General features: G+C 40.7%; 1 protein-coding gene across 1 annotated transcript in view; it reads right to left on the minus strand.

The window, feature by feature from the left end:
* The window catches only part of LOC112111332 (ubiquitin-associated and SH3 domain-containing protein A), a 37,817-nt gene that overhangs the window by 6,084 nt on the left and 10,695 nt on the right, over positions 1-21,038 (minus strand). The window contains exons 5-11 of the mRNA XM_024206714.1: positions 20,231-20,400; positions 18,972-19,180; positions 6,616-6,742; positions 4,423-4,531; positions 2,738-2,860; positions 1,688-1,780; positions 377-521 (exon numbers count right to left, since the gene is read on the minus strand). Of these exons, the coding sequence (XP_024062482.1) occupies positions 377-521; positions 1,688-1,780; positions 2,738-2,860; positions 4,423-4,531; positions 6,616-6,742; positions 18,972-19,180; positions 20,231-20,400 (976 nt within the window). The remainder of the gene's footprint in view (positions 1-376; positions 522-1,687; positions 1,781-2,737; positions 2,861-4,422; positions 4,532-6,615; positions 6,743-18,971; positions 19,181-20,230; positions 20,401-21,038) is intronic.

Raw genomic sequence — 21,038 nt, forward strand, 5'->3', positions numbered from 1 at the left:
AAATATTTAGATAATCAACCATAGGCCTGATCTTGCAAACTTGAAGTCAATGCCATTCACTTCTATAGGAACAGGATTCAGACCCGACACACACACTCACCCATCCATATACATGTAAGAATGATTCACCCGTTAGTATGTCACCTTGCCCAAAAGCAGTGAATTATGTAGTGAAAGAACTAACTATATATTGGCACGTCCTATCTTGGGACCAAATAATATAGGCTTTACTCAGCCCTTACTCTGTTCATTGAAGTCAATAGTCTAAATCCTGAATCATTCATTTTTGCAACACTGTCTTGTGAGACTTAAGAACTGCCAAAAACAAGAGAGGTATCAGAAATACACATTAACATACTGTACATGCAGCATTTACCTGTAACTGGGATCTATATTGTAAGTAGCCTCTGTCAGTTCTGTCAGTGCCATAAAGGAGGGAATTATTTTGTTGGCCTCCCATTTGGTCCATTCAAAGAGTCCAGGTTCTACCCTGATTTTAATTTTTTGTTCTAATTTAAGCCCTGCAATAAATAAGAGATTTTAAAAAAGGAAAGGTGCATTCAGAGCTTTAAGCTTTGCCTGCACATGGCACCTTATTCCTGGTAATAATTTTATTAACAAAGTAAAAATACAATGTAAAACAAAGACTATTAAGTACACATAATGTTGACTACATGGAGTCTCAGTCCTTCTAGATACCCTACTCCACATGCTTAAACAATACTTGGTAAAGTTCTGAAGCTGGCAACCCAGGGGGAGGAGAAGAAAGTATACTATATTCTTGCCAGAGTGACTGTAAGTGTAAATTCTCAAACCACTATTATTTGTGGAGTGATGCCACTGGGTGCTGCGGGGTAGAGAACAAAATGGAGACAACGACTCACTCCGCACAGGTGTTAGAGGGTAAGTAAATATCAAGAAGAAAATTGTTGTATGCTGTTTCTATATACCGTGTAGCTCACTGGGCCTATGTGGAGCAGTAAATCCAAACCTATAAAAATGGTGTTAAAGAAAAATCTCCCTGTTAAAGAGAGGTAACCTGAGTTTTACTCTGTATTCTCAGAAGGCCATACTGATGTGAATTCCCAGCAGAAACGCAGTGTTCCTTCCCAGTTCTGGAATCACAGAGTCCTATCATCCATGGCTTTGTGATTTTAAAAGAAATTTTTTGAGTGACCTATCACGTGGGAGTCTTCATTTAAAAAGACTAGTTTTTAATAATGTGGCGGTCTCAAACCTCTTGTTAGCAAAGGCAAACTTCCAGGAGAAACTCTCAGGTTTCTTTCCCCGGGTACCTGTCCCTGAGCGTAATGGAAACACTTGATTTTATGACCAAAATCATTCATGGAAGAGTTAAAAATAACAATTTGAGTCTATCCAATAAGTTAAATTCTACTTAATCTGAAATGTCTTTGTCTTATACAATGTTAGATTCCGTTTTAACTTTATTGGACACGATTCAATTGAATATGATTTTACTATTATAGTGGGGAAACTTTATTACTTCCTCACAGTATCATCTAGCCCTTGCTCAAGACAGAAGTATCTGTCAGCACTGATTAAAGGCAAAAGTAAATTTTCAAAAAGCCATGCAGCATTTTAGCTGCTCCACTCTCATTGGCTTAGAAGAAGATTGACTCAGAAATGGCCAGTGTGGTATAAGAACATAACCATTTTGCTAACCTACCTTCTAGCACGTGTTGAGCTGTCTGTATGCAGCGGAGTGCAGGGGAACAGTATACACGGCTAACTGCCTCTTGTTTCTCCAGCAGAGCTTCTCCTGCAATACACATGAGAGTTGCTCTTTACAATCATTAGTACTACTGCAAAATATTTCCCACAGATATTAGTTTGAACTTTACAATAAACTGACTTTGAATGCACTCATGCCTCTTTTTAATTCACTTTCCACAAATATTCTGGTGGACAAGCTTACCAGCAGGAATATTTGTGGGAAGAGGAAATGTTAAGTGAATACTAGAAAAACAGTCATAGAAATATTTAAATTTGTAAAGGCACTTAGATACACTTATGGTAGATAGAGAAAGACAGGTATTTGCACCACAACCCTATTTCTGAGATTTATACTCATCAAAGCAGAGAACAGAAACACATCATGGATAGATGTATTCAATCTGACTACCCAATACAGCTCAAATATCAATACAGTGAGTATGAACTGCTCACACACAATCTAGAGACCAAGAAACTGCATGTCCTGCCCCACTCTAGCCAGCCAACAGACAGGCTACAGTCAGGGCCGACCCTACCATTTTTGCCGCCCCAAGCAAAAAAAAAGAAAAAGAAAAAAAAGCCGCCCGGACTGCCGCCCGAACTGCCGAAGCAGCCAAAAAAAAAGAAAAGGTGCCCCTTAGCATGTGCCGCCCCAGGCATGTGCTTCTTCTGCTGGTGCCTGGAGCCGGCCCTGGCTACAGTTCACTGCTCCGGTTCAGACTAGAAGCAGAATGTACGGTGTTGTGGCACATTGCTCTGACCCTTCCCTGCCATAAGGTGGCAGGCTGGCTCTTGCACTACATGAGAAATTGGCCCTGCTCCCCACCCTGCTGTACAGCTCCCACATGAAAGAGCAAGGTCCCTTTCCTGCTGCCCATAAAGGAACTCTACCAGTTACGCTGCCAGGAAGCATTCCTATGGTAAAGCCAGCGTGCGCTTTCACAGATTACAGAAGTCTTTCTTCCACCCCTTTTCATTCCTATTAGAATAATATCTAACTTACCTACAAGTCTAGATTGGAAAACACCACAGCATGATAAAGGAGGATCATATTCAAAATGTTTGATGCCGTCTCTTCGTTTTGGCAGACTGGCAGGGAAATTCAGATCTGCTCTGTGGTATTTTCCTAAAACAAAACAAAACATTTCATCCCTATATATAAAGGCCATAGTAATACATACGTACGTATTTCTGTTATGCATGCATAATAATTTTCTTCTGCATTTTAGGCAACCCATTTCTGAAAACCTGACCCTAACTGTCTCCCTGGTGAAAAAAGGGAGTGAGTGATTTCTTAATATTACCTCAGGGATACTGCACTTTACATTCACCAAAGCAAACCCGGGAAATTGTTGATTCACTATGGCCCAGTCTCATTGGGTTCTGGGAAAGACAGCAAGGAGGAGAACCCTCTGACAGAATGACACATCTCCTCTGAGTTCCAGAGTAGCAGAACACCAGAGAAAACAAATGCTCTGTAAAATTCACCAGAGACATATATTCACATCAGAGCAGTGGAAACTCTTTTTTACCATTGCCAAAGTTATAAAAAAACAATGTTCTCATAGCAAAAAAGAAAAGGAAATACTTCACAGATTTTAAGGCCAGAAGTGATCATTATGGTCATCTTGTCTGATTTCCAACATAACCCAAGAGACCATGAGCAAAACACAATTCCTCCGCCACTCTCACCCCCAAATATATATATATAAAACTTTGTTTCACCTCAGAATCATGCTTTGAAGGCCAAAAAACCCGTCAACCTTGACTTTTCACCTATGCCAGTGTTAACATTTTGTCATTTCTCTACAAAAATCTCATTGTTTGCTCCAGTTATTCTTGACTGGGTTTGACTAGCACAGCGTCATGATTTTGATCAACATTGTAATGTTGAAAAGCTATGTCTATCCACACAAAATAGGGAAATTTGGTCATTGATCAATTTTTTAAATTTCTGAAAATGCTGGTGAAAAATTCATGTTTTGCACATCAACTCGAGACAAAAATGTAGTTTCACTGAGCTCTATTTGTACAGTATTACTTGTGTAGGATGACTACATGGGAAGTACAGTGACTATAGCAAATGCAGTAGATCCTCAGAGTTCTGAACACCTCAAGAATGAAGATTTTTTGTAACTCTGAAATGTTTGTAACTGAACAAAACATTACAGCTGTTCTTTCAAAAGTTTACAACTGAACATTGGCTTAATACAGCTTTGAAACTTTACTATGCAGAAGAAAATGCTGCTTTTAACCATCTTAATTTAAATCAAACAAGCATAGAAACAGTTCCCTTACCTTGTCAAACCTTCTGTTTAAACTTTCCCTTTATTTTTTTAGTAATTTATGTTTAACACAGTACTGTATTTGCCTTTTCTTTTTGTCTCTGCTGCTGCCCGATTGTGTACTTCCGGTTCCAAATGAGGTGTGTGGTTGACCGGTCAGTTTGTAACTCTGGTGTTCGTAACTCTAAGGTACTACCGTATTGCTTTGACTATATGATACTACTAGGCTTTTTGTGTATGAAGGGTATTTCTGAATAGCTGCTTTCTTCAGCACTAAAGTTCAGTCTGGTTTGCAGACATTTACAAGTAGTAATTTAGACTTTATGCATCACGGCCATCATGGTACAATATTTTCTTTTCAGTCTGGTTTGCCAAGGGCCAGTCCTCCCGTTCTTTTACTTACCATCTGCAGTTAAGCATTGCTGAATCCACGACTTCCCAAAAACATGATCCACTCTCTCCCCATGGCGCATCACCAACAGGCCTCTTCTGAGAGCAACAGTCTGAGAAAACTGGATGCAGTGACCCATTTATATTTTAGTGTTATTAGTTAATTTTATTGCAGTGGCACCTAGAACCTGCAACTGAGATCAGGCCTGCAATGTGCTGTACACACATACTAAAGGACAGTCCCTTTCCTGAAAGGCTTACAATCATTTGAATAAACTAGACAGACAAAGGATGGGAGAAAGGAAGTAGTATTATTCCCATTTTACAGATGAGGTGCTTAGACCCACAGAAATATAAGGCCTCATCTACAGTCCACTGAAATCAATGGACAGAGTACTGTGATTTCAGTGGCTATAGATTAGGTTATAAGACCATGTTTACACTACGAAAAAGGTGTTTTAACTAACATGTTAAAATCCTAGCATAGGCACAGCAAACTGGATGAGGAGAATTGGAATCCTTACAATACAGACAGATTTGCATTCAAATTTTCCACTGTACACTGCATCTTATTATATCTCTGCAGCAACAGATTTTGTTTTGCGTCTGAGGGTATATCTACGACACAAATGGAGGAGTGGTTGTAACACAGAGTTAGCTTTACCCATGTTAGCTTTAATCTAGCTAGCACAAGGTAACAAGAGCAGTGAAGATGTGGCCGTAGGGTCCCCAGCGTGGGCTAACAACCCTAGTATGTACTCAGGGTCCCTGGCTTGTACTGAGGCAGCTAGTCTGAGCTGAAATCCGTGCCACTATGTCTATATTATGATTGTTACCCGCGCTAGCTAGATTAAAACTAGCATGGGTGTGTCTACCCGTGCTATAGTCACATCTCCATTTGCTTTGTACACATACAGTACTCTTAGGAAGAGATATTAATAAACTGCAGTGGGAAGATTATGATTCAGGGTTTTGCAATCTTGCTTTTCTGTTTTGAGTGCAGGAGCAACTTCCATCATAGGGCCTCTCAAAATGAACACGTGAACTACTGTAAGAAACATACTGTGGATCAAATCAGGACTCCAACCCAGAGCTGGGCTCTGTGAGAGAAGGGAGGAGGAGCACACAAGCTGTGGTGTCAAGGAGGCATTATATTATGCCCATGGAAGTAATCATATTTTCAGGGTGCTGAAGGGAACACGATGAGGTCTGGTTTTGGGAGGACATCCTCTACATTCTGGCTGCTAGCTACATTCTTCTGGGGATTAGTATTTCTAAGAACCTTTGTTTCTAATGTGCAGGGTTCTTGCAAATTTCAGGCCCCTACCAGGTCACAAGAAAGGAGCTGCAGACAGAATGTACTAATGGTGCAATGCACACAAATGCACCCAGGTCACATGAACATCAGAGCCCATGCACCCAAGTGGGTAGCCCATCTGAGAAGCTGAGATTTAGTCAAATTCTTGCCCTTTGCTGGGCGACCTGTTAATAAATACTGGGGATACATTGTAAAAAAACAAAAACAAAACACCTCCTCCTCCCCCCCAAAAAACCCTATTAATATTGAGGGCAGGGGTTAAAAATGTAAATCTGTCAGTGTTGATGGTGACCCTTTAAACTAATTTACTCTACTATTGTCTTACACACCTATTTATTGTAGATATATATAAAAACACAAAGAAATTACAGACTAGGATCTAAGATCCTACAGTAAGGCATATAAATATCTAAGATAAGGTAAAATAAAATCAGTTTGGCCAAGAAAGTACAAACATAGGGCCTAATTCTGCTCTCAGTTACACTGGTGTAAATCCATTGAAATCAGTGGTGTTATGCAGGCCTCAGACTGGTATGAGAGAAGAATTAGGCCCAACGCCTATGGCTAGCAATATCTGCACATTGCTCCACAAGCCGTATCTCCAGAGTTTGACACAAGCCTTGCTTATAATTAGAGGATCTGTTTACTCCTTGCACATAAAGAAAGCTGACATTTGAAAACTATATTTTTTTCATTTGCTTTGTTATTTTTTACTGGCTGAAGCAAAGAGTCATTAAGAAATGTAAAAGCAATTTCTCTATAGATAATATTGAGATGAAACTAGAGGATGATATTAAATGTTCATTTAAAAACATGTATTTGTATAAGCATGTTATCTGCACTGATATTTATGCACCTGTCAAAGAGTAAGAAATGAAGACTTATTACCTGGAAAGCAAGCGTTTGGGTTACACTCTTTGTCATTACTGGGATATGGACTTCACCATTCAGTTTACGTCTAGGTTCATTTTCATTCTTGGGGAGCAGTCCTGAAGCTGGAGTGAAAGTGTATTCTCTGTGGGAAAAGTAGAAACAACAGACAGACGCACATAGAGAGATGGGATTTTTAAGGCCTGATCTTGTATCCAGGGAAGTAAAAGGCAAGATTCCCATTCACTTCAGTGGGAGCAGAACCATAAAGAGTTTTGACATGCTTCGCAAAATTGTATATGAAAAAGTCTGATCCCACAGTACTAATACAAGTGACAGGCTATTGCCAGATTGTGGTTAATAAATAACATTGCCCCTTTTGATCTGAGTGGTTAGTCAAAGTTCGGGGTCCTGGAGATGTTCCAGTTGGAAGCAGAAATTGAGGGAGTTGCAGTTTTATTTATGTACAAGGAATGTACAAAGTCCTGCTTCTCTGAATGCAGGAGAAACCAACAATAAAGGAGCAGTTTCCTATTTTATAGCACCAAGCCTCTTTAGCCAACAGACCCACAAGATCACTCTCTGGCTTTTTCCAGAATCACACTACGCTTACTGGCTATTGCTTGGCTTTCACACACACACACACACACACACACACACACACACACACACACACACACACACTCTGCCCACTCAGTCCAAACCCTGGGCAGGTTCACAGTCCCTGTTTGTCTTAGGTGGGGGGCTTCTGACTAACTCATCCAGACAGTTATGTTAATTGAAGGGGGCATTCATGCCCAATCTCAAAGAGGTTTGTGATTGATGCAATCACCAGTACCTCTCAGCATAACTCTCCTGTTTTAGCTCTGCCCATAATTCTGATGGTACTCAAAATGACGACACCCTGTATGACCTATGCCAAAGAGAGAGCAAATAAATAATTTAGCAAACTAACAATGATACAAGGTTAACTATCTACATATGATCGCTGTTTTCACATCATCAACCCAAATTGATTTAATTCCCACCCAACCTCCTTCGGGATTTTTTTACTCCCTGACTGACTTTCCTTCAATCACCTGGGAAATCCCTATTGTTTCTGTGAAATTTGTTGGCTGAAGCAGACCCTGCCCATTCTGTTTGAATGGGGGTTGTGGGATTGATCTCTACAACAACGTTTCCAGGCCATGTCTACACAATGACACTACACCAGCACAGCCAGGGCTGGATGTAGGGGCAGGTAACCCAGGCGACCGCCTGGGGTGCCAGGATTGGGTGGCGCTGGACTTGGGGTGCAGTTTTAGTTGTTAACGACAAAAGGGAAAATAGAATGTATGAAGTAAAATGTTTCAGGTATTCCATATGTGGATTCATTTTTCACCAACCTCCTAAAATGTTCTGGACCTTGTAGAATCTTGTGGAACCTTCCAGACTTTGAGAACTACATTTTCCTCAAACCTCCTAGAATGCTGTCAGCCATGCCCTCACGAGTATATCAGGAGCATGGCGTTGCCAGTCAGCCAGTGAGTGAGATATAAGAACAAACTGAACTGAAGTGAGAGCCCCGCTGCAATATTGTGAACCTTGTTTTATTGTGTAATTATGAACGTGTACTGTGTTTTAAGACTTAAGAGTGTAAGTACCGATTAATAAAGGACATATTTAATGAGATGCCCGAGATATCTAGTGAGCCTATATCTACACAACAATATAAAAGAAATACTGTTTCTTCTTTTGCCATGCTTTACACATAATGTTTGATGATTTTCTAAGACTGCAGAACACAGACTTTTGCTCTCCCTAATACTGTCTATTTTCCTCTGTACAAAAAAGATGCCCACAAAGAAGTCTTCAGGAGCTCAGTATAGGAAGAAAAAATCTCAGTTGCAATCTAGTTTGCAGTAAGGGGAAAATTTGATGGGAAAATATCTGAAACAGAACAACATAGACCAGACTTTAGGCAGCTGCAATCGTCCCAGTGAAGAAGAAATTGAGGAGTGAAGCGTAAATGATGGATTACTAAGGAATTAGCAGATTTACCTGAAGATAAGGAATGGAAATGTGAGGAAAGTGATGGAGAATCATCCAGTGGCGTAAAGGAGAGTGATGATAAAGAAGAATGTGGCTCACATGAAAAGGAGAATAATGACAAAGAAAAATCTGGTTTACATGAAAAGGAGAGAAATGATAAAGAAGATTCAGCCTCGCATGATGACAGAAACAGCAGTGAGAAAAATTGCACATCACAAATTGATACATCAGATCCTGCTTTATGGCCAGTGATCCTAAACGTTGCCAATATTGATTGTACAATTTTGAACGGGTCAGACAAAATCAAGGATATGACATTTCCATTAAATGAGCAGAAGCGACACTTCTCAAAGTTGCACTGCAAAAGAGTGCTTGAGTATGGTTAGAAACTGACTCGGCATTGGCTAGTTTACTCAAAATTAACTGACAAAATGTTCTGTTTTTGTTGCAAAATATTTGACAAGAATGCCAAATCATTGCTTGTGCTTTCTGGGTACAATTACTGGCATAATTTAGCTGATGCTGTGAAGCAACATGAAAAATCACTAGGCCATATTACAGCCTATTCTAAATGGATGGAGGTCAAATCCAGGCTCAAGCTGAATAAATGCATAGATGCAGAAAACCAGTACATTATTAATGTAGAAACCCAGCATTGGAGGAACATGCTTGAGTGTCTGATCTGAATTACCCTCTTCCTTGCAAAGAATAATTTGACTTTCTGGGGCTTGTCAGATAAGTTGTTCACTGAACATAACTGTAATTTCCTCCGTTTGGTAGAGCTCCTTGGGAAATACGATGATGTCATGGGTGAACACCAACGTCTAGTAGTTCATAGAAAAGCAATGGACCATTACTGCAACAAAACAATTCAAACCAAATTGAGTGACCTTATGGCAAGGAAGGTGCTTGATAACATATTGATGCAGCTTGGCAAAGCAAAGTACCACCCCGTAATAATGAACTGCACTCCTAACATTAGCCACAGAGAAAAGATGTCATTTACAGTAAGATTTGTTGATGACGAGGATGGCTGTATCCAAATAAAGGAACACGTCATCTGTTTCCGGTCTGTGGATGACTCTACTGGAAAAGGCCTAGCAGAACTGTTTATGAACGTTTTGAATGAGAATAAAATAAAGCTTCAGGACTGCCGCAGCCAAAGCTATGACAATGGTGTGAACATGAAGGGAAGAAACAGTAGCGTCTAGACAAGGATCCTTGTGCTGAATACAAGAGCTTTCTTCGTACCTTGTGGCCACCATTCTCTCAACCTGGTTGTCTCAGATGCAGCAACTTCTTTAGATTCAGTATCTCTCTTCAGAGTACTGGATATACATCTTGGTTTCAGCATCAGGTATCAGGTGGAAGATCCTCATGGGCAATGTTACAAATCTGACCACGAAGCCACTAAGTGACACTAGCTGGGAGAGGCATATTGACAGCATAAGGTCACTGAGGTACCAAGTAACTGAGGTTTACGACACCCTGATGGAACCAGCGCAGTCGAGTTAAAGCCGAGGCCTGAATCCGACATGAGGTGCAAAGCTTGGCAAACCAGATCACTGACTTCCAATTTCTGGTCTCAACTGTGGTTTGGCACGATACCCTGTTCCAAGTAAATGTTGTAAGCAATGCATTACAAACTTAGTCAATGGACATCGCAACCGCTACTACTTTGATGAGAAGCTACCTTGATTTTGTTGTGGTCTACAGAGACAACGGATTTGAAGATGCCATCACTGCTGCCAAAGAATTAGCAGAAAACTTAGGAGTTGAGCCTGTCTTCAAGGAAACTTGCATTCATCAGAAGAAGAGACAGTTTCGTTACAAGGGCAGAGATGAAGTGAAGGGAAGCTTGGAAGAAAAATTCAAATTTTTGCTCACTAGTTGACACTGCTCAAGTGTCCATTGAAGAAAGATTCAGACAAATGAAGCACCACGAATAGAGGTGTGAGTTTTTGTAGCTGCGAGCAGACAGGAAAACACTCTTGAACAATTGTACAGACCTTCACTGGACGCTGAAACATGGAGAATGTTCATACATCAATGATTAAAGACTTGTATGTCAAATTAGACAACATTCATTACATTTTGCCACCCAGGAAACACTCTCCATTCAAAGTTCTCCAATTCATTCATGATGCAAAGCTGAAGGACACTTTTCCTAATGTGTGGATGGCTTTGAGGATTCTGCTTGTGCTGCCGTTCACAGTCGTGAGTGGCGAGCGCTACTTTTCAAAGCTCAGGTTCATTAAAACATGTCTTCATGCGACGATGGCCGATGAGAGACTGACATTGCTTGCTATTTTATTGCTTGAAAATGCCATTGGACAATCTTTGGATCTCTCTGAAGCTGTGCTTCAGTTCACAGGGGCAAAGGTGAGAAAAGCGACCTTTTAAACTAAAGGGCTAGGGTTAAATTCTAAGACTGTCACCTACTGTAACACGATTTAATAGTGGTTCACCCAGTGTTGGTGCACAGTTCAATTTCTTGATGTTATTACATTTCAGTTATTCTTAGAATTAAAAAGTTTCTATAAATATAGAGGAAATGATTTTTTTATTTGGTTATATATGGCATGAATAAATACAGATTTACAGATTCTACCATGCACATTTATCATCTTATATGACAGGGATAAAGCATGCATGCAAATCGTGCATCCAAGTTGTGAAATGGGCTACAAATACAATAAAAAATAAGATATTCAAAAGTTTAACAAATGGGGGGGGGAGGGGGGAAGCACCAAAGATGCTCCTTTCCTGGGGCACCATTTGGTCTAGGGCCAGTCCTGAGCAAGGCTATGCCGCTGTAGTGCCAAAGTGCAGATGCTTCCTACAGTGAGAGACGAGGTTTTTCCATTGCCATAGAAACTCCACCTCCCTGAACAATGGTAGCTAGGCCAATGGATGCATTCTTCTGTTGACCTACTTTGCATCTATACCAGGGGTTAGATTGTCATAGCTATGGTGCTCAGGGGTGTCAATTTTTCACACCCCTGAGCACCACAGCTATGTCGACCTAACTATTAAATGTAGACCAGGCTCCAGCCTCAACTTCCACAGCTACATTCTCAGATTCAAAAGGAGAGGGGGCAGGGCAGCCAACCTGAAATTCTACTCCTTCCCCCCGAACAGTAAGCATTAGCATCTGTGTCCAATATGAAAGGGGCAGTCCCAACAGCCTTTTTCAGCTGTGACAATGCTAAAGCTCACCCTGCTGTCCACTGAAATGGTTTCCGTGTTTTGCTATTTGCTGCTTGTCGGAAGCACTCAGCAAGCAAACGGGGATCAGTTCTTCTTTCAGATTCACAGGAGCATTAGCAGCTAAGATTCCCCCCAAGATGCTGGGTCTCAAAATAGATTTCAACGACTCCCTATCTTTCCTGTGCTACAAAGCTACCACAGTGTGTAGCTGATACAATGGTTTCTGACCCCCGGGGCAGGCCAATTTGTTCACTGCAAACAAACAGCCTCCAAACCATTTGTCTCATTTTTAAAGGGAACATCCACAGACTGAATTTGTAAGACACCTTTCCTGGCACTGATTATGCAGTTATTAGCCATAATCAAATCCAAGCCAAGCTCAAATCCAATTAGCTCAGCCACTATTTCAGCCACCCAGACTTCTGGCTCGAATTCCAGGGGTCCAATCTTCAAACCCAGTTTTCCCAGTTTTTGGATAGGTTTCATTGCCTCAGTCACTGTCTCCATTTGAGACCAAGTAGGGGGTTCAGTTATGGATCCCCTGTTCTCTAGCTTTTTTAACAGGTCTGGTTTAATAACTATTATATTTGAGCCAGTGTCAATCACCACTGTGCATTTTGCAGATCCTTTTACACACTCAATAGCCAAACCCCCATGTTTGTTCAACTGTGCAGATTGAAGCTAAAACTGTGGGGCTGATGCTTGTACCTCCACCAACTGTTGCCCCTTCAGCTTGGTGCTCCACCATTTCCTGAACCGAGAGAGAGGCTTTCACTACACACTGGTGACAGCCTGTCTTGGCCTGCATAAAATTTTTAAAAGTCCTTTTTGGTGGCCAATTTTGTCAGCATTTATCAGTATCAGCATTTAACCGATTGTTTCATTTAATTTTTGTATTATTGCCAATTTCCCTTCTTTACAAACCAAACTGATCAGTTTTTCTAATAGTTCAATACAGACATGAACCAGAATAGAATCCCCTCTTTCATCATATATATTAGACACAGAATGGTACTTACAGGGCCCTTGGCATTCAACTTCCATCTTCCCCACTATCAGCTGTTTCCTCTACTGGTGCATTGCTGCAAAGAAATGTTCAAGTTCCGTGGCAAATTCCACCAGCTCTCAGAGTGTCTTTAGTCTCCTTTCACTGATCTTGATCTGCAAGTCCAATTTCAGCTGAGCATCTATAAATTCGTCCATCGTCAATGTATCCTGGAAGGCCACATTGCTATCTGGGTATGCTAGGAGCACAAGCCTCTGCAGGTCCTCTGCCAGATGGGGTTTCTTCTCTCTTTCTACCTCTTAGCTGCATTCTGGCCAGCTCAGATTAATGGCTAGCTCCAAACTACATGACCAGGGCTTGTACCAGGTCTGGATAACTCTGTCTCTTTTCTGCAGGTAAGTTCTGCAGCACTTTCAGACCTGAGTCACCCACATTGGCTGCTAGTATCCTCCCTTTTCTGTCCATCTGCCCAGCCATTGATTTGAGCTATAATGTTGAACTGAGCCAAATAAGTGTCTTAGGGAATTTCCCCCTCCCTTTTGCATTATTTGACCTGGGACAGGCTGAACTCTCCCCTCTGGGCCTCTGTAGATTACAAACGGGGTAGAAATCTGTTGCAAATATGTGGTCTTACTCAAGTCCTCTGGCTGGCTCAATTCCTCATCCAGATGGCTGCCTGCCACTGTGGCCTGTGATATTTAGATTTCCTTCTGGAGCCAAATTTTCAACTCCTTAAGTCCTTGCTGCAATTCATCTCAGTTAGCAAGTTCCAAATTGACCAAAGCCTGTTTGATCTGCACTATTTTGTGGAAAAACTTCTGGTGTATGGCAGTCAGACTGTTGGTCACCTTATCAAGCCATTTTACCATTCCAACCTAAGCATGTTTCCCAATCTGTCTGGGCACTTTGTAGTTGCTCCTCCAACAAGGTTCTTATCTCAACCTGCAAATTTTCTCTAAGCCCTTTCTAGGAAATCTCCAGCTCTTGTTTTAGGCCTTGTTTTAATTCGTAGTAGCCATTTCTGATTTCTGTAGGTACTGTATCTCCATTATTTGTTCCAACTTGGTTCAACAGGAATACCATAATCTGTATCCTTGGAAACTGGATCCTACTACTATTGTCCCTTTTTGACCCATGTGACTAGTCAAAATTCAGGGCCCTGGCCATGTTCCAGCTCAAAGTAGAATTGATGGAGTCTAGTATTTTCTTTGATGCAGTCTTGTTTATGTACAAGAGTGTACAAAGTCCTACTTCTCTGAACACAGGAGAAACCAAGAACAAAAGGAGCTGTTTCTTAGTTTATATCCCCAAGCCTCTTCAGCCAACAGACCTCAAAGCTCTCTTTATCTGGGTCACACTGTACTCACTCGCTACTACTTGGCTTTCTTGCTTTTTGCCTCTGCCTCTCCTTCTGTTCTGTTTGTTCTCCCTCCCCTCATACGCACAACACAAACAATACTCAGCAAACCCCTTCTGTCCTCTCACTCCAAACTCCTGGGCAGGTTCACAACCCCCATTTATCTTAGACCTGGTCTACACTTAAAAATTAGATCAACTTAATTATGTCACTCATGACTGAAAAATTTTGCACCTGGAGGACCACAGTAAGTTTGAACTAGCCCCCCACCCCCGGTGTAGACATTGCTAAGTCAATGGGAGAATTCTTCCACTGATCTAGCTATCACTTCTCAGAGAGGTGGATTAACTACATCAGTGGAAAAACCCCTCCTGTCAATGTAGGAAGCAGCTACATTATGGTGCTACAGCGACACAGCTGCAGTGTTGTAGACATGGCCTGTGTTGGGAGGCTTCTCATTAACTCATCCTGACAGTTACATTCAAAGAGGGGGGCATTCATACCCAATCTCAAAGAGGTTTCTGAATGATGCAGTCACCAGTACCTCTCAGCATAACAATAACAACACCGTCATACCATATGCATTCAATGAAGGTTAAAGTAGCAGCTTCCACATGTCCACCGCTGTAATCTTGTGAGCTGGTACAGGCATGTGGCGTGTGGGAAGGCAGCACATTCTGCACCTCCTGAAGTCAATGAGAACACTTCCACTGACTTCAGGACTGCATCAGGCTCTAGATGGTTCTAAGGCTCAGCCCAATATTCAGCCTAACATTGCAATGTTGCCCCATGGAAGGGATGCGATAATAATGTGCCAACCAAGGAGACTTCAGAAGATGCACTTTTACGCTTTTCTAATACTTGAAATCCCCCAAACATGTATATTTTTAAAAAATCTGCTCCCTTGAATAAATAGGCCAATAGACTATGCAATGATGTGATGATGTGGGCCATATGTATATATTTTTAGCTGCAGTCTCAGTACAAGGAATGAATGTTAAAAAAATTTGACTCACAAATTACAGTAAAGCCAGATCTGTACCAAACCTTCCAGTCAGCTAGTTTGTGATTCAGGCAACCACATGAACAGTGGGTTAAGCCGAACTGCACTCTGGGGCTTTCAGTGCACTATAGCAGTGTCCAGACAGGACAATACTGTACAGCAAGCTAGTGCACGGCAGAATCACACCCTGGCTTGCCGCACAGTAACTTGCCATGTAGACAAGCCCTAAGCTGCACATCTCAGGAATAACTGCAGGAGGATTGTGCTTCCTGAAGAGACACCTATCTAATACAAAAAATCTCTTCCTACTTCCTCCTTTTTCCTGGTGAATAGTAATTTACTGCTGGTCTACACCAGCGCCAAATTACTAGAGCTCATGTCCCCCACATGCTGGCTCAGCTACTTGGCCATTGAGTGAAGGGTGGTGGGGTTAAGGCTTCATCCCACCCCACCCACTGCCCCGGGTGGAACAAGTAGGTGAGTAGACCTGCTTTTCCTACATAGTCAGATCTAAGGACTGTGTAGCTCCAGGAGGGACATAAGTGAGTTCTTAGTCCATGGGTATGCTTCCTGTGCCAAATTATTTTATACACTTACCATACCATGCTGTTTCTGACCTACGAACTGTCCCATATAATGTTAAACAGATATTAATTAATGGCAAGGAGAGCGTGTAAACCCTCTGAAATGTGTCAAACAGGAAATGATACACAGTTAGCTCCCTCCCTTCAAGGATACAGCAAGGACTGTTTTGCAGCTTTTTGTGTAGAAAGCTAAGCTCTTATCTATAAATACCATCTGCAGAGCTTGCAACTACAGAGCAAAATGCAGCACAGAGGCAGATGCTTTTGAAATGAGGTAAAATCATCAAGATCAAGGTGGCACCTATGTGGGGAAGCAGCCTCCACATTTCCTCATTTCTAATTATTACTGTAACCTCTAACAATGAAAAACAAGAGGAAAGAAGATGCAATAAGCAGAACATAGGCCAAGGGGCCGATCTGTATTGCAGAATATTTTCTTCTAAAATTCACTAAGATTTTTAAGTTACACAGGGACCAAAAACATCTGCAGCCACAATCCTTTTATTTTATTGTTCCTAAGCCCTCTAAAAATAACTCACGCCAAATTTGGTATGAAAAGTGGTCCTGGGTTGAGGCTTTGAATGCCAAATTTCAGTGTAGAGTGACTATAACTGAGCAACAATCACTTATGTATAAGACACAGATTGGTCTCTGCACTCATGAAAGAGACTCATGAACTCTCGAATTGATAGGACAGACACTCCTCTTCTGTGACACAGGCACAGGGGAACTCTGGTGAGTAAATGCAACAGGGAGCATGGAAGTGGGAGACTTTACAGTTCCAGTGCATATTTGTCCCCTGCCCTGAAGTCCATGGAAGCCCTCATGCAAAAATTCTGCATGCTAGAGACCCTGCAGTTTGAGGGGTCAAACCAGGGCGGCTGGAGGGCACAGCTCTAGTGAGCATTCTTCAGGGTGTGTTCCCCCTCTAACCTAAGATTTGCTAGCAGAAATTCCTGAAAGATGATCCTTGTCTATATTTTAATAGCTCCAAAAGATGTGTTCACATGAGAACTTCAGCTATAGAATCTCCAACATTTTTCTATGCATGGGGTCTCTATGGATTTCTCCATTTTATAATATGCTGAATGAAGACAGCATGAAAGAACCTGGATTTTGTTTTCTACTAGCATTCGGTCCATGTCACAAAAACCAATTCTAAGATATCCTGCCAGACCTTCCTGTACAATAACATTTTGAATTTCATATAAATATAAGTGTATTTGAAACTGATAATTTAAAGTCATTCATGCAGATTCAGTGAAACTATTAGGTACCTAAATTATTATTATTATGGAGATGTAATAGTGCCACCACGGTTAAGGATGGGTTCTTTTCTTTCCACTTAAAGCAGGGATTCAGCCTCTTTGTTTTATATGAAGAATACAGTATACCTTCACCAAATTTCCAGTACGTAATCTGTTCAGTGATATAAAGTTTTCTATTAATTTTAAAAATGTTAATTAGTTATAATTAATTAAATATCAGCCATTTAAGAAAGTTTAGATTTTGTGTCTCAATTTTTCAGATATCTCTTGCCAAACTTATTACTGATTTTTGGCGCTTGAACATTGGCCCACTTGTACATTATAACAGCATCGAAGAGAGTTGTTACTTGTAAAGTTTATTATTTATTTTTGATTTATGGAAAATATTCATCATAATGTTTTTTCTCCATCACAATGTTAGTTGACAAATATTTTTTACTTTAAAGGAATTCCCTTGAATCTCAGTTTTCATTTTTTTAAAAATAGATTTTCATTTCCTATGGTTGTTAATAAAATCTTAACCTCCCCCCCTCCATCCCCCTCCCCCAGTACTTCAGTCACTGGCTAGTAACATTAAATTTTTTATTCACCATCTAGCAGTGGCTCCCGTTTCATGAAAAACAGGGTCTCTTTGAAAGTGTCCCGGAGCCACTACGATGTTGGAGATCCTTTCTAACATTAAAAAACCAGGGAAATTCAGACACAAGAACACTATGGTGTGTATCAGCTAAGGCTTTGTGTGTACGTGTTTTCACTAAACTGTGTAGAAGCAATACTGGGGTATGTGTGTGTATGAGGGAGTCTGATGTGTTTGTGTGTTGTGGAGATTTTAGGAAAGGGGGAACTGGAAGGCTGACATCCTTACTGCGGCAGATTTAAGGCTGTGATGCAATATCTGTGATGCACGATAGTTATTCTAGAAATGAGGAGTCTCTCCTTGGGTGGAAGAGTAGAAGGTAGGTACTGTCGGATGCCTTAAATTTTCATTTCTTTCCTTATGAGGTCTCGTGTCATCTATATTTAACTGATGTACAATGTACAGTTATTATGTATGAATTTAGATTGAGATAGTAACCAAAATATCCTAGATGTTTTCCAAACATATAAGCCGACATAGTTCTTGCTCTGAAGAAAATTAAAGATCAAAAACGAAGGTGAAATATGGGGGAAAGGAGGCATCCCACACACAATGTGAAGATAGGCCTGGTCTCTAGTTCTGTTTGTTTGTCTTTGTTTTGTTAAGTTATGGAGGCAGAGGTGGGATATAGTGAATGGCATGAGAGAGAGAACTAAGAGAAAACAAGAGTAGAAAAAAGAAAAGGAAGGAAAAGAGAGCTCCACAACTCATCCACACGCTGTATAGGGTCAAAATTAAACTTCCTGCAGCTTGGCTTAAATACAAATAAACTAATAAAAAGCGACAAAGAGTCCTGTGGCACCTTATAGACTAACAGAAGTATTGGAGCATAAGCTTTCATGGGTGAATACCCACTTCGTCAGACGCAATAAACTAATGACAGCATGACATAAATTCCAAGCTCAAACCTTCCCCCTCCCAACCCCCCTTCTCCTGTTTCCTCCTTGAGGACTGTTGATGCTCACTTGCTTAATCTGTATAATTGCGGATGCCACTACACTATAAATGTGTATACTGCATGCTATGTTGTGTATCAGACCCTATGCCAGCTCTGCCCAGAGAACCACTCTCACCTCCTTATTTCCCAGGTAGTGTTAAGGCACCCACTTCCTGTAATGGGTCAGCAAGAATCAATCAGCATCTTTGCAGGGTTCCAATACCTACCAACAGGGTGGGTCAAAAGACCTCTATCACTGTGTTATAGTATACAAGGGAGTGAATATAGAACAGTACTATGTAGGTACATCGCCGGAAATTACGGAGAGGAGTTTTACTAACCTGTGTTTGACCCAAGTATCTGACTCATTGGCTTTTTCTGTGTAATTTTCAGGAAGAAATCCTCTGCAGCCAGTCCGGTGCGAGGTACCAATCACCCAGCCATCACTTACATCGGATTGTTGTGATCGGTCAACATATATCAAATCTCCAGTATTCAGCATTAGCTCATCAATGTTCTGAGGCTTGTATTGGAAGAGTGCTTGCAAGATCTGGTGGGGGATTAAAAAAGAAAACGTCTTCAAATGCATGTCAGGTCTTATTTCCAGAACATTAATGTTATAAGTGATGGAGCATTTCAGAGAAGAGCTGCTTAACTGTGAGCCATAAATTGTTTCTCTATTTTTTTATACTGTAGCTTATTCTTTAATGACATTTTTCTTTATCATAGAGAAAAAGAGTGTAGTGGACTCTTATAATATATATAAAAATAGACATTTGTTGTTTATAAAAATCTTATTTTCTGTAACAAGTGTAGAATAGTTTAAAAAAGATAGAAATATTTGTAGGTATGTTTTCCATAATTTACAATTATCTGGCATATGAAAAAAAATCACACTGTAAGTTTCATAGTATTGCACTCTGGGCTGTTATCTCTTGTCTTATACTTAGATTGTAAGATCTGTGGGGCAGGGACTGCCTTTGTGCTTAGTTTGCACAGCACCTAGCACAATAGGGTCCTGGTCCGTAATTCAAATAATAATATGCTGTACTGATCTGGTTGAAAAATGGTGAAAATGTCATGAAAAGGTTTAAACTTTTTAATGAAAAAACTTCATTGAAAAGTTGAAAAATGTTGACCAATTTTAATCAAGAATCCTTTGAGCAGAAAATCATCAGGGATATAGTCATGCTCTACATTAGGGTATTCAGCCCTTACAGGTTTTTCCAAGGTAGGTACAGTCAACTAACTTATGTTTTTACTGTTATGCAGTGATCTGCCTGGAAGAATGCTGGTACTTTCAAATATTTCTTGCTTATTTTCTGTCTTCTTATGTTCACACTCCATAATAGTCTAAAATTAAGTTTTCCTGTTTGAGTTTGGAATTAGATCTGATTGGTCTGCATATCAACAGCCATACAATGTCACACAGTTATCTTCCACTGATTGGAGAATACAATTTTTCAGCCAAAAGAAGCACCCTGCATTGTAATGTATACTGAAACTATGAGTTATGCACGCATATTTTTTTCATGAATAAAAAACAAATCTGCTTTTAAATACATGACTACAGAAGACTCAGTAATGTTGAACGCTGTACCTGGTAATTTACAAAGCGCATATCTCTAGAATACAGAGCAGCTGTCCACAGGCAGCTCTGTCCCGGGTTGATAGATTTGGCCAATTGTTCCAAAGTCTTTTGATGGTGAGGATAAAACTTATGAGCCAGGGTAAGGTGCAGCTGCTTTGTGCAGGGTTTCACGCGGCAATCTAGGAATAAAATAATAATCCTACAAGGTCACAAAATGAGGTGAAGTTTATCTAGGCTGTTTATTTAGCACCATGATGCAGAATTTTATTCCACAGACTTCTGCGCAGTATATGAAACAATGTAGTAATCAAAGGCAATCTTTCAGACTATTACACTATTTCCAGGTGAACATTCTTAATCTGGTGATGTGCACAGTTCACCCTTGCTCTAAAAAAAAAAATATTTAATTCTTTCTGGTTCACCAATGAATACTCCCTTATTTTCTTCTACAAAATATTACTTCTCAGAAATGAAAATACCATCAACCAAATCCTGGTGTTAAGCCATCAGCTGGTGCGCAGTCCACTCAGGCTCTGCAGTTAAATATAACTCCATAGACTCTGAGAGAGGTGTTCTCTCTCTCTCTCTCTCTCTGATGCAGCTGCATAGTGCCTACGCTCCATGGCCTCATGGCCCCACCACAAACTCCTTTGCACACTTGACTCCTCTCCTTTCCCTGCAACTGTCCTGACTGCCAAACGTAGAAATCAGAGTGCTGGAAGATGACATCTGGGCATAGGTGCTGGACCTAGGGATGCTGGGGGTGCTGCTGCACCCCCAGGCTTGAAGTGGTTTCCATTATATACAGGGTTTACAG

This window comes from Terrapene carolina, unplaced genomic scaffold (genome assembly GCF_002925995.2).
Source record: "Terrapene carolina triunguis isolate 2854851 unplaced genomic scaffold, T_m_triunguis-2.0 Scaffold31, whole genome shotgun sequence".
Lineage (NCBI taxonomy): Eukaryota > Metazoa > Chordata > Testudines > Emydidae > Terrapene > Terrapene triunguis.